General features: G+C 45.9%; 1 protein-coding gene across 1 annotated transcript in view; it reads left to right on the top strand.

Annotated features, from left to right (window-relative positions):
* The first annotated feature begins 886 nt into the window (after nt 1-886).
* The window catches only part of LOC129327678 (zinc finger protein 208-like), a 40,241-nt gene continuing 26,927 nt past the window's right edge, over nt 887-14,200 (top strand). Inside the window, exons 1-5 of the mRNA XM_054976431.1 lie at nt 887-1,140; nt 2,601-2,675; nt 4,219-4,333; nt 6,076-6,255; nt 7,232-8,660. Coding sequence (XP_054832406.1) covers nt 2,652-2,675; nt 4,219-4,333; nt 6,076-6,255; nt 7,232-8,660 — 1,748 coding nt within the window. The 5' untranslated portion in view covers nt 887-1,140; nt 2,601-2,651. The remainder of the gene's footprint in view (nt 1,141-2,600; nt 2,676-4,218; nt 4,334-6,075; nt 6,256-7,231; nt 8,661-14,200) is intronic.

The raw sequence follows: 14,200 nt of genomic DNA, 5'->3' as shown, positions 1-14,200 counted from the left end.
ATGTGCCCGGGCAGTGAGGACCCTTTTCTCAATAACAACAATCACCATCTTATTGCACCTAAGTACTAGAATTTTTTATTAAATAAGATATCATTAGCCCACTTCAGATGTATAAGGCATGTGACAAAGTAGGTTCAAGACAACTTACACATTTTAAGGTGCCACAAGAACCTTATGAGAGTCTGAACCAGACGTCTGACAAGTGAAGAACACCTGTCAGGAGAAGCAACGTTTGCTGGGAAGGATAGTTTAAAAAGACACAGCAGGCGACAGAACAAAGGCTGTGCTAAACACTGGTGCTGTGTAAAGGGGCTGTGAAATGCCAGAAGGGAAGCTTCAGCCCATTATAACCTCTCCAGGTCCATGCCCGGTTCTAGGCAGCTCTGAGCCCATTTCCATTCCTCGCTGCCCTCTGGTTGTGATCCCTACACAATTTTAGACTGGAGAGAAGAAATTGACAGAGCCTTCCGGGAGGGGAAGATGAAATTAACAAACCCTCTGAGGATCTCTCTCTGCCAGCTCCGTCTTTTAAAACTAAGCTTCAGGCTAACATTGCATCTCCCTACACTTGACCAACACCGGACAGAGACTAGAGAGACTCTACACTGTTGCTGTGTAACCATCCCGACGTTGAACTGCGTGTATGAAAATGGAAAACGCCTCCCTCAGATAGCGACGATTGAAATGTGCTGAGAGTAAGGTGCTACCCGGCTGGATTCTTCGGAGGGTTTTTGTATCGCCTCCTATTCGGGTTTCTCTTCGCCGTGGCGAGTGTTGTAGCGGGGTTTGCTTTTCTGCTGGCACAGGAAGGGGCTGGGGAAACTGAGAGCGATTCGAGGCTGGATGTAACGGTGGGGAGGGCGGCAGGAAGGAGGGATCACCAAGAGCCAACAGATCGGAAATCGCGAGGCTCCTGACTTTTGAGTTGTTGGCAAGGAAAGCCTCTTTGTGATCTTGCAGCCCGGACTGGGCAGCCAGTGGCACAGCTGCTTCCAAAACCGATCTCTGCCACGGATGGGGAGAGGGGAATCTCCCATGCACGACAGGAGCGGAGGCTGCGTGTCACTGGACACAGCCCCCCACCCGGTGGCCCCGGAGAGTCGCAGTTATTAATCCCCTCTGAGCAGCCAGAGGCTCCAGGTAATTGTGGGGCTGGGCGAGGAAGCTCCTTTGCGCAGACTGCTGTTCTTTCAGCTCTTTCCCTACTTCTCCATTGTCTGAGGATGCTAGATCAGGTAACAAGCCGGAGGGATCTGGGGGGTTCGCCGCTTAGAAGACGTTAACTGTACGGGCAACTTCATGCTACAGTATGAAAACCCTTCTGTGCATGCATTAGCAGGTTGCCTTTGTATCGGAAGAATGCACACGTGGGTTTGTGTGCATATAGAGGAGGGAAGTCTGCATGGGCTATAACCACAGACGACAATCTCGGCGCAGGTTTCTAAATTGATTCCTACACAAAAATATAAGACACGTGGTGAAATGAGGTGTAGTTTGGTTTTGTCTGAATAGTTTACCTTTGCTTAGCAGAGAGTGTCTGCTGTGTTGGTCTAGGAAGTGTATAAAATAGATGGGATGAGACATGTGTTTTTGGACTGCTATAGAATTGTGAAATATGCCAGCCTTCATAAAACTCTTCATCATTTTTCTATTCAACAAAGCATTCTGTGAAAAACGCAAGGGCTGTTTATTTGTAATTGCATTGCATAACCTATTAGTTAGAGACAGGAAAAGCCACTTACCTTCTGTTTGTAAATCTGCTGTGCTGAAAACTGCTTTGGGGGCAATCCCTGACAGTGTTATTTTCTGGTATTTGGAGACTTGGATTACCAGCCTACATATATATGATGCTGCTTTATACTGACTCGTATAACTGGTCCGTCTATTGTCTAGTCTGATTGGCAGCAGTCCTCTAGGGCCTTGCACAAAGAAAAATCTCCCATCTAATTCCCATCTAAGATGTCAGGGATTAAACCTGGGAATTTCTACATACAAAGCCACTGGCCCGTGTTCCTAGGACTCATTCATTCATTTCCCCACAATTATAACCTCCCCTTCAACAAAGGCGCTTATATGGAATAGACATTCTGGCTTAGAACAAAGCTGTGGAAAAGGTTAGACTGAGAAGGAATAACTAGCCCAAGATCACCCATTCAATTCAATGGCACAGGCAGAAATTTGAACCCAGGTCTCCCCAGTCCAAGTCCACCAATCTAACCACTACAACACCATGTCAATAATTTGAGAGAGATGTTTTGAGCCAGTATAATGTAGTGGTTAGAGTGTCAGATGAAGATCTGGAAGAACCACGTTCAAGCCCTACCCTGCCATGGAAGATCACTGGGTGACCTCAGGCCAGCCACTATCTCAGCTTAGCCTACTTCACAGGGTTGTTGTTGTGAGAATAAAATGAAGGCGGGTAGAATGATGAAAGTTGCTTCAGAGTTCTCATTGCAGAGAAAAGCAGAGTATAAATAATTAAGTTTTAAAGAGTTCCTAAAAAGGAAACCTGCATAGCAGTTCTGCTTCTAAGGGAAGTCATATGGTGGGTTGGACTCCCTTTGAAAGCCATTTCCCTGTTGCTTTTCCTTTTGAAATAGGCTGCCTGACATCAGTTCCCCAAGCCCCAGCATCCTGCTTAGAGTAAGGGAATGGCTACAGCAGAGCCGGCTCAGGTAGGTAGGAGATCTTCCAAATTTTATTTGCATGGTGGGGGAGGTCTTATTTGCTTCTACATGGGGGAAGAGGGATTGTTGGAAGAACTGGGCAGGAGGCACAGCCTCCTTAAAATTCCTTGGCAGGCTCTCCGAATTCAGATTTGGCAGCTTTACCTGCAATTCAGCTTTAGTGCCCAGGCAGGCATTATATCTATGACTAACTAGATTCACTTCCCAGTCCATTAAAGCAGAAGGAATTATGCAAGTATGATAAATCAGTAAATTCTTAAAAAGATGTTTGTTTACAGCAGTGGTAACTGGGATCAGAGGCACAGAATGAGAGATCAAAAAGAGTCCAGTAGCACCTTTAAGACTAACCAACTTTATTGTAGCATAAGCTTTCGAGAATCACAGTTCTCTTCGTCAGATGCATCTGACGAAGAGAACTGTGATTCTCGAAAGCTTATGCTACAATAAAGTTGGTTAGTCTTAAAGGTGCTACTGGACTCTTTTTGATTTTGCTACTACAGACTAACACGGCTAACTCCTCTGGATCTATGACCACAGAATGAGAGATGTCCTTTCCAGCTCTGAGATCACATCCTGGACAGCACTATCATTCATTCATTCATTCATTCATTCATTCATTCATTCATTCATTCATTCATTCATTCATTCATTCATTCTGCTTTTCAACCAAAAAATGGCTCCCAGTGCAGCACACAGAAATTGAAAAGCTATGGCACTGACAGTAAAATCCAATTAAATTTGTTCCTTTTAGATGAATGTACCTGGCTACTTCATGCCTTCTTTCTGAGGACTTCATTGATGCCCTTGAAAGGTAGCTTGGTAAAATGTCCTGGGGCTTAGGCAGGCTGTATGTACGTACCAATTAGCTATTTGGTATGGGTGACAGAAATCCACTTCAGAAAACCTGGACTTTCAGATCAAAATAAAGAGGTTAGTTTCTAGTTCTTATTTCTGTGAGTTTGTTCTTTGAAAGGTGTAACTGATATCCACTGACATCTCAGAAACCAGGGAAGTGGCTGAATAAGGTTTCCAGGGTTTGAGGTAGAGATTTTACTGCCTTGCATGGCTCTTTGCAGCACCCTTGACTAGCATGCTTGACCTGCTCCCTCTCCAACCCAGGCCACCCTCCCTTTAGCAACCTCGGTTCCCCACAACTAACCATACTGATGCCAAACTTGGATTGGACACCTGATCTGCATAGCCTGCTGCAGTCCAGAACTCCTGAGCAAAAGCGATCTGCCAGACTCAGTCTCCCCAGCAGCCGGGATTACAGGCTTGTGCAGCCGCACCTGGCTACCTCCTTGACTAGCAAAACTGGGAAAAAACAATGAAAATGATTACATAAATGATGCCGTCCCTGAGGAAATTGTGCAAATAGGGTCAAGTGGTTCTTGGTGTCCTACATGGATTCTTTTTAGCGTGGAGTACTGTGGTCTGAGGCACAGGGTGCCCAGATGTTTATTCTACAGCCTGCAGTCAGCCTGGTAGGATTGTTGCCATTGTTGCCATTGTGGGACCATTGTTGTTTCAGAAGCTGGACACATCTGAGGAGGACAACAAAGAAAAGGAGAAAACATTGGGTTTGCATGATCCCGGGCAAACGTCCTGCACAAGTGATGATGAAAAGGACTTTGCAGCATCCCCAGGTAAAGATTCCATCTACATTTTGGTTTCTGCATAGCCCCTGGACAGCTAACAATGACACGTAGAATTTCTTAGCAACTGCTTCCTCTGGGGTGATACCTCTCATATTGAACAGCCTCCTCAGATATATAGGGCTTGCATTGATGGTGCTAAATTTCTAGTTCCAGCTAAAGATATATTTGGTTATCCATGTCACGACTACAGGCCCTTGGCACCTCAACCCAGCTGAGGGGAAGAGCTGGCAGTGGCCTATAGACCGGTTTACACAAAATTACAAAACTGGCAAGTGAAGGAAAGTCCTACAAATGCCCTGCAAATCTGCCACCAGTCCCTCAGCATTTCCCAAAGCTTAGGAGGGGAGGGACACCACTCCCAGCCTATAAGGGAATTAACCAAAGCAAAGTCTACCTTGCAAGAATAGTGTTGCAAGTAGTGTTCACGGCAAAAAAGTATTTGTATGGTAGGTGGTTCACAAGAATTCACAAAACTGCTGCTCATTTTTTTTCTTTTTGCGCCAGTCAGTTTTAATTTCTTATATTTATTATTATTATTTTATTTTATTGCTGCTCTTGTTTTGAGGTACATAAGAACTGTACTATCATTGCTGCTCTTTTCAGTGAACATCATTATTTGTTTGGCTGTTGCTGCTTTAATGTGCAATTCTTTTATACTGTTTTTCTTTTAATAGTTGTCCATAAACTGCCTCACCATCTTTGATGGAGATAATGGGTTAGAAATAATTAAAATAAATAAATTATTCTTTATTAATAATCATTATTATGCACTGTGCATTATTACACTAGGCACTGTGAAATAAATATGTTAAAAATAACCGTATCCATAGGTTTACAATATAAAGAAAGTCAAGACAGGAGATGAAGCACAAAACGATGGGGAAAAGAGAAGGCCAGACAGAGATCCGGGTTGTACAACTATGTAGCTATTAGGCCAAGGTCTCTTGCATTATTAGAACTAACCAAGGCAACTGCACTCATCGAATTGAGAAAGACGTATCTCTCTGCCAGTTCTTTGAGCATATGAAGCTGCCTTATACCAGTCATGCCTGTGGTCTTTCAAGGTCAATATTGTCTACTCTGACTGGCAGCAGATCTCCAGGGTTTCAGGATCTTTCCCATCACTTATTACCTTAGCCTTTTAACTGGAGATGCTGGGGATTGAACCTAGGATCTTCTGTTTGCAAAGCCTGGTGTTCTACCACAGTCTTGTCCTCCCTTTTTCATGTTCAGGATGAAGTTTCCTATGTTGAGTCAAATTAAGCCACAGGCTCCTCTCCTGGAGATGCCCTTCCATCAGCTCCTTTGTTTCAGCTTTCTGGTCCTTCTTACACCCCAAACCCAAAGATTTTGTTTCAGGTGGGTAGCCATGTTGGTCTACAGTAGAAGAGCAAGATTCAAGTCCAGCAGCAACTTAAAGACCAACAAGATCTCCAGGATATGAGTTTTCAGGAGTCAAGCTCCCTTCATCAGATACAAAGCCTTTGGTTTTCCAGCCAGTCATAGGAATATGGCTGTCCGACTGGAATCATGATATGGTTGGAAGGACCACAATACCTGGCTGCCTCTGATTTTAATTAATGAAAAATACTCAACACATACTTTTACTGTGGCCCTACTTGAGTTGGTTCAAGAATTTCACTTCTAGCAACCTAATAGGAATGCCCCCAGCTGTCTGTCTTAAGTTTTTATGTCTGACACACGACTCTGTTTTTTTAAAAAATGCATAGGATCCCCAAGTTCTACAGGGATGCCCCAACCAGAAGGGGAAGAAGCATCCTGGGGTCTCTATCTCCACTGCACAGAGGAAGTGGAGACCCCAAGAACCAGCAACAATCCAGATGATGACAACAGCTGGGACTCCCAGGAAGTCTTTGTGAGCTCCCCTTGCTCAGCCTTCTCTTACCCAGGTCAGGAGCTCGCCTAGCAAGTGCCAAGAGCCTTCCATCCTCCCTATTCCTTCCTTTTAAAATGTTCAGAGGGGACCAGGAGCGGGTTCTACACCACCACCCTGTTGACTTCCCACCTTTACAGTCAAGAAGAGCTTCATGGCACAGTGGGGTCTTAAGACAGGGTCTCCTCTCTCCTAGTGTGACACCCTCACCATTCTTCCACACTGCCTCATGAAATGCTATTGATACCAAATGCTTTTTTCAGAATTCAGAATCCTAAGGACTGTTGTGCCTAGAGAGTGGTCTGGGGACACCTGATTTTGTAGTATTGCTGAGACTAGAGATGTGGATCTGCTTGGGGCCCAGGTGAGAGCCCACTGGGAGCGCCATGTCAAAGCAAAATATCTGTAGAGCAAATATTTTAAAACAGTGCTAGAGAATGGAAGTACTGGAACACAAATTTTCATGCACAAAAGTTACAGTGTGGTGCTTCCCAACTTTCTTCCATGCCAGAAAAGCAAATGTTGTTTTCGTGAATCTCCATGTTCTGGATCAAATAAGAAGTGCAATGTTGTGGGTTGGGGTACAACAGTGCATCAGCTTAGGATGCTGCAGCTGCACTGGTACATGTAAGATCACACAAGTCATCAGTGGGAGGAGAGAAGCATCGTGGTGACATTAAGTTCAGTTTTGTAGCAAGAACCCAGACCCCCCTCACTGGTGCAAAATGAACACACAAAAAGATGCACATCAGAATAAAAACATAAGCCCAGTAGCATCTTGTAGCCCAGCACAGCCCAGTGCAAACAAGCATTATGCCAGTGAAGATGTCCATTGCAAATGCACAGGGGATCAGGGCTTTCAGGGTGCATTTCAGGCCTTTGGTTGTGGAAAAGGTCATGTTTGGCTTTTTACTAATTAATCACAAGTGTTTATCCCTAGCATCTCAGTGCATGTCTGTGAAAGACTCATCTGCTTGTGGATTTCTTTTCAGGGAGCGAGAATGAAGGGCAGAATCCTGAGGTTGTGGAGTCTCGAGGGCTTTTGTCAACAGGTTGCAGAAGGAGCACGTCCTCAGATGTTAAGGAAGGGGAACTGCGTGAGAAGAAGGGGAATCACTATTTTGGAAAGAGATGGGCTAGCCCCCCTACTTACATAGAAATCCTTGGGGGGGCTCAAAACCGTGTGATCCACCAGGGACCCAGTAACTATAACAAAGAGCACAGGAAAATCTTTAAGGCAAGACCCTCCAACCTCATTAACCACCAGAGACTTCACAGAAGCAAGAAGTTCCACCGCTGCGCTGACTGCGGAAGAGGTTTTGGTGTCTTCTCAAACCTCATCCGCCACCAGAGGACCCACTTTGGAGACAAACCCCACAAATGTCCTGATTGCGGGAAAGGGTTTGGCCACAGCTCAGCCCTTATCACTCATCGACGTATCCACACTGGGGAAAAGCCGTACGAATGCAATGAGTGCGGGAAAAGCTTCAATGTGGTGTCTAATCTCCTGCGCCATCAGCGAAGTCACACGGGAGAGAAGCCTTACCAGTGCCCCGACTGCGGGCGCTGCTGCAGCCAAAGGTCTCACCTGATCACTCACCAGCGCCTCCACACTGGGGAGAGGCCTTACCAGTGCCTGGAGTGTGGGAAGAGCTTCAACGTTAGCTCTGACCTGATCAAGCATAGAAGAATCCACACGGGAGAAAAGCCCTATGAATGCCTCTACTGTGGGAAGTGCTTCAGTGGCAGCTCCAACCTCATCACACATCAGAGGCTTCATACTGGTGAGAAACCCTACGTCTGCCCTGAGTGTGGCAAAAGCTTCCCTATCAGCTCCAAGCTGATTGCACACCAACGAATCCACATGGCTGAGAAACCATTTGATTGCACAGACTATGAGAAGAGCCTTGTTGAACGGCCCCACCTGGCCAGGCACCAGCAGAGCCCCTACCGCCGGGAGAAACGCTTCAAATGTGCTGACTGTGGGAAGAGTTTTACCACCAGCTCCTATCTCATCACCCACCAGCGTACCCACACTGGGGAGACCCCCTACATTTGTGGTGACTGTGGGAAAAGCTTCACAGTCATCTCCAACCTTGCCAGACACCAGAGGATCCACACAGGTGAGAAGCCCTATAAGTGCCTGGACTGTGGAAGGAGCTACAGCCAGCGGGCCCACTTGACAACACACCTAAGAGTCCACACGGGGGAGAAGCCCTATGTCTGCTCTGACTGCGGAAAGAGCTTCAATGTCAACTCATCTCTCACTAAGCACCGGAGAATTCACACTGGTGAAAAGCCCTACATATGTCCTGACTGCGGAAAAACTTTCAGCCAGAGCTCAAATGTCATCACTCATCGAAAGCTCCACCATGGAGGTAGCCTTCTTGATGGCTCCATTAGAGTCCTTCAGATCCAATAGTTCTTCACATTTCTATGTGGATACTATTGCCTGTCTGAGAACCTGGCGGCCTTTTATGAGCCTTGCAGCAGGTGTCTTTCCTTGCCTTGCTTCAGTTGTGCGTAGGAATGCTCCTCTTTCCTTGCAGTGGTTCATACTCACCTGCTCCTCACTGAGCTCCAAATACCATTTACTGCTCATACTGAAGATTCACCGAAAGCTTCAGCTTGATCACCCCTCAGAGTCCTTCATGCGGGAGTGATTGCTGCTGGTTTGCTCAGTTCACATCAGAGAATCCTTGTAACCTGGATGTTGTGAATTTAAGTAAAGCTTTCCTGTCTGCTCATTATGGTCTTACAAGACAATCTCACTCTTCAGAGGAATCTTTTGTTGCTCCAAGGACATGTGGGGAAATCATAGCCAGTGTTCGACCCCTCCCCTCCCCCCCCCACCGAAACTTTTTGGCTCAGGGGAAGCCTTTAATCTTCCAGTAGAACCCAATAATTCTTCTACCTAATGAAGAAGCACTTGCGCTTTTGCCTTCCAGGAAAAAGAACCACGGCACTTCTGAACTGCTTTCAGAATTCCCAGACGTCCTTTCTGGGATTTAAGGTACAGCTGCTGGTCCTGATCTATTCCTTTGGATCAGAAGCAAAGCATATTATAAAGAGGGAGGGGGCAGACAGATACCAAGGGTCTGACTCAATATAAGGCAGCTTAATGGGAAATGTTGTGGATTTCATGCTAGGAATGTTTGGTGCCTGTCATATGACAATAAAAGTATGACGTTGTCAGTCATATTGTATTTTTCATCATCAGCTTAACTATGTTAACTAAGCTTAACATTAGCTTAACTTAATCATATTGTATTTGCTGTGGCTACATCTGTATTTCTTGTAGCAAACACACCAAGTCGTCCAAACATATGGGGACATGTTCTGGCAGCCTCTTTACAAAAGGGAGCCATGGCAAGTACAGTTGCCCCATAAAGTGTGAAAGAACCCTTCCATGACGTAAGTGATCTCTGGCAGTGCAACAATGCCAAAACTGTCAATTCTGTTCAGAATTCATAACAGGTACATTCAAATTCTGTGAATGGAATGGGCGGTGCATTGAAAAATACCGTTCTGCCTTCTTTGAGCAACAAGCTGCATGCAAACATGCCTATTTTACACAAACCATTATTGGTTACATTCTTCAATTGAAAACTTGGGGCATGAATAAAAATATGTGCCTGGAGGGCGGGACAGAAGGGGAAGCAGAACACAGAAGGTCTGCTTTGGCATACTAGGAAGTTGAAATGGCCCAGGAGCAACCCAAATGGAGCACTGTCTCTGTGGTGCTGCCCAGCCCAATGGCACCAAAAGTGTGCATTGGTGCACTCAGTCCCTGCTCCTGTAAGCTGGTGATGATGCAGGAGGAGACAATGGGTGAACTGGCACCAATCATTGCCACAAAGGAATCCATGCCAAGTGATTGCCAAGGTGCTGGAGCTTGGCTCTGCTTGTGCCCAGCTGCTAGTTGCCCTCCAGGACAGTGTCCCATCAGGAATCTTCCCTGTAAGTTAAATGGACAAGTGAGCCCCTTTGAAATGAGGCTGAGAGGGTCAATGTAGCTTGTACCATAGTGGTTAGAGTATCTGATTAGGATCTTGTAGATTCCCGTTCAAATCTCCACTCTGCCATGAAACTTGCTGGGTGACCTTGGCCTCAGCCTCACAGGGTTGTTGTGAAGATAAAATGGAGGAAAGGATCAACTGCTCCTTGGAGAAAGAGAAGGATAAAAATGTACTAGGGAGATCTCTTGTTGCCTGTCCCTGAGCAGCTGGCAGGGAGAGAGATGAGCCCAAGAAGGTTCTGTTTAGCTAAAAAGATTGTCTGTTTATTTGTGCATTCTTAAATATTTATATCCTGCTTTTTCCTATAACCTCCAAGCAAACTCCCAACTACAAATTTTAAACAGACTCCAGATTAAAAGCATGGGTCAAAATGTAAATATCAGTAGCAAAGGCAAACTAGAAACCACAAACTGATGTGACTTGTTTTAAAACCCATCTCACCACTGCTATTCTAAAAAGCCATTTTCTGTAGTAGGGAATTCCCTAGTTCATTATGTGCTGTGCAAACAAATGTTGTCTTTAGTTTGCCCTGAATGTGCTGCAAATCAGCTTAATTCAATGATCCCAAGGTAACAGGACACCATCATAACCAGTCATTGAAACAAATCCCAAGTGTGGAGTGATTGTCCTGCACCAACATCAGAGGCTGGTATTCTTTTGATTTGGGAGGGGGGGGCACGGCTTGGACTTCCTATAGTTTTATCCAAATTTTCCTTAAAAGAAAAGGGTTGTTCATTATCATGAGCTTAAGTCCAGTCCAAGCCAGCATTGCATATTAAATACTGAGCAGGCTTGCAGCTTGAAAAGAGTGCTGGTGTGAACTTGTACCCTCCTTTCTCGGAACAAGAGGACGTCGCCGGTTTCTCTCCATTGTCAATGCAAAGCCCAGCCATTCTTAACTCCCTTAACACCAGAGGAGACTACAAACCCCTTACTGGCAGAGAGCATTCCTCAACGGAGTGCAGGGTGGCATACACATTTCTCTCCCACCTCTACTCCATCCTCACAAGAACCATGTCAGACAGGTTAGACTGAGCAAGAGAAACTGACCGAAGGTCCGGCAATGAGTTTTATGGCTTAGAGAGCAGGATTTAAGCCCAGTGGCCCCTTAGAGACTAATAAAATTTTCAGGGTGTAAGCTTTCAAAGAGCTCCCCTCTTCAGTCTCAAAAGTTTATACCCTGAAAATCTTGTTGGTCTCTAAGGTGCCACTGGCCTCAAATCCTGCTGTTCTACTGGAGACCAACACGACTACTGACCTAAAACTAGGGCTTAGAGAGGATTTGAACCCAGGTCTCTGCAGTTAGAACCCAGCTCTTTAACAGCTACACCTCACTGGCTCATATGTTCATTACTATTTCTCTGCTTGTGTTCATGACCAGGGCTTGTCTACCTTGTGAGATAGCTTTGCTTATGGATCCAGAGGAGGTAGCCGTGTTAGTCTGTAGTCACAAAATAGTAAAGAGTCCAGTAGCACCCTTAAGACTAACCAACTTTATTGTAGCATAAGCTTTCGAGAACCACAGCTCTCTTCATCAGAGGGGTCACACCCAGCCTGAATTGTGCACTCCACCTCTTTCATGACTTTTGCAACTGATTTGCATCTACTCCCCCCTCCCCTCCCCACCTATATATCTCTGGCCAGTTTCTTCATACCCTCTATGCATCTGACAAAGATAACTGTGGTTCTCGAAAGCTTATGCTACGATAAAGTTGGTTAGTCTTAAAGGTGCTACTGGACTCTTTACTACTTTGCTTATGGAATTCACTTAAAATCATACTAAGGCAAATTCTACAGTCTATGGTTGTAGAAATATTCTGAAAAACAGACAGCCTTTGTTTGCAAAGTCTTCACTATTAATTTATTTATGCCCTTTCTCCTCTACGAGGACCCAAAGCACCTTTCAACATTGTTCTCATCACCTCCATTTTATCCTCAGAAGAACCCTGTGAGATAGATTAGGCTGATATGATGTGACTGGCCCAAGGCCACCCAACAAGTTTCCATGGCAGAGTCAGGATTTGACCCCAGATCCTAGTCTGATATTCTACCCACTGCATCAAGAAAGAAAAGCCTGGAAAGCGGTGTTGCTCAGTATGTAGAAGGTCCCAGATTCATAGGTTCAATTCCTGATATCTCCAGTTAAAAGGGTCAGGTAGGAGGTGACGTGAAAGGCCTACCCTAGACACTGGAGAGCTGCCATCAATCTGAGCAGACAATATGACCTTGATTAACCATTGGCCTGGTTCGGCATAAGGCAGTTTTCATGTGTCCAAAGGCATGAGACATTTTCAAATAAAGCTGGACACAGCAGTAAGCCACAACTGCGGCACAAGGAGCTTGGGCTAAATTAAAGTGTCATTGGTTGTTGTGGGTTTTCCGGGCTGTATTGCCGTGGTCTTGGCATTGTAGTTCCTGACGTTTCGCCAGCAGCTGTGGCTGGCATCTTCAGAGGTGTAGCACCAAAAGACAGAGATCTCTCATTGACACTGTCTTTTGGTGCTACACCTCTGAAGATGCCAGCCACAGCTGCTGGCAAAACGTCAGGAACTACAATGCCAAGACCACGGCAATACAGCCCGGAAAACCCACAACAACCATCGTTCTCCGGCCGTGAAAGCCTTCGGCAATACATAAAGTGTTATTGTTGGGTGAAGCACAATTTCTGGGGCAAGCAAAAACACAGAGCCTTTGAACAGGATGGAACGTACCCCCATGCATGCATGCACACACACAAGTACTCTGCAGAATAGAGAGAGGCAAGGTACCTCTGAGATCGTTTCTTTCCATAAGCCAGTGTGGTCTAGTAGATAAAGTGTCAGACTAGGATCTGAGAGATCAGGGTTCTATTCCCCATTGTGCCAAGGAAGCACACTGCATGATTCTGGGCCATTCACTCTCTTGCAACCTAACCCAACTCACTGGATAAAATGGTTAGGAGAGTGTTTTGGGTCCTCAACGGGATAATAATGGGGTATAAATATTTGAACACGCAAATAAAATAAGGCTTCTCACCCACCAAAAATTAAACACAAAGAGCGTGAGATCCTTACAAATAAAAATGATGAAATCCAAGCCCTGGTTTAGAGGTTTCTCACTAACTGGGCACCTGGCCATGCCAGACACCTGGCCAGAAATAGAGGTGAGGTACGTTTTTAAAAAACCCACAAAATCAAGGGTGTTTGAACACATGAAGCGTCCTTATACCATACCCACTGGGCCATCATTAGTCTGACGGACTCTCAAGCCAGAGAAAGCTCTTCCCTTACCCAACCTAGAAAATGTACGCGAAAAACCACACGAATGAAATTTCGCCTGGCTTAGAACTAGCGGAATGGCAGCTTTTAATTGTCACAGAAAATAAACTGATGAGTACTTGGCAAGATCCCTGCAGAGGCAGCTTTCAACCCTTCTATATAGTGGCGAGCGAGGATGGCCTTATCCCGGAGCCTGCGCCGCTGCACGCCGCCTCTCCGTGCCCTTTTCCCTGGCGTGCTCCGCTGAAGATGGTCCATGGGTTAAATCAACAGAGCGGCTGGTCCTAGAGGGATACGGAAAGTGGCGAAGGGCACCTTCCTGTCCTTCCTCCGCCCGTTCCCCTCCGCTTTCTTCCGGCGAGAAGTATCAGCTTGCAGCCTTGGCTAAGAAAGCTGCTGCTTGCAACAGGACCGGTCGGTGGCTTTAAGGTCCTGGCGATTGTCCCAAGATCCAGAGATCCCGGTTGCTCTGGGAGCAGATAAGAAGCAGGAGGAGGGTTGGAAGGAGGAGCTCATCGTGACGGTTCCCCTCTTAAGAGCTGAGCCGGGAGTGTACTCACCTGTGTGCAGGTCACCCTTTCCTATCATTAGGATCCCGTACAGAGCGAGGTAAGAAAGCAGGACGAGGAGGGAGGTCAGCTCAGAGCTCCTGTTTGGTTGTTCTTTAGCACTCCGTTATATGAAG

The sequence above is a fragment of the Eublepharis macularius genome, chromosome 4 (genome assembly GCF_028583425.1).
Source record: "Eublepharis macularius isolate TG4126 chromosome 4, MPM_Emac_v1.0, whole genome shotgun sequence".
NCBI lineage: Eukaryota > Metazoa > Chordata > Lepidosauria > Squamata > Eublepharidae > Eublepharis > Eublepharis macularius.
The sequence above is the reverse complement of the archived record's forward strand: the minus strand, read 5'-3'. Positions and strand labels throughout refer to the sequence as shown.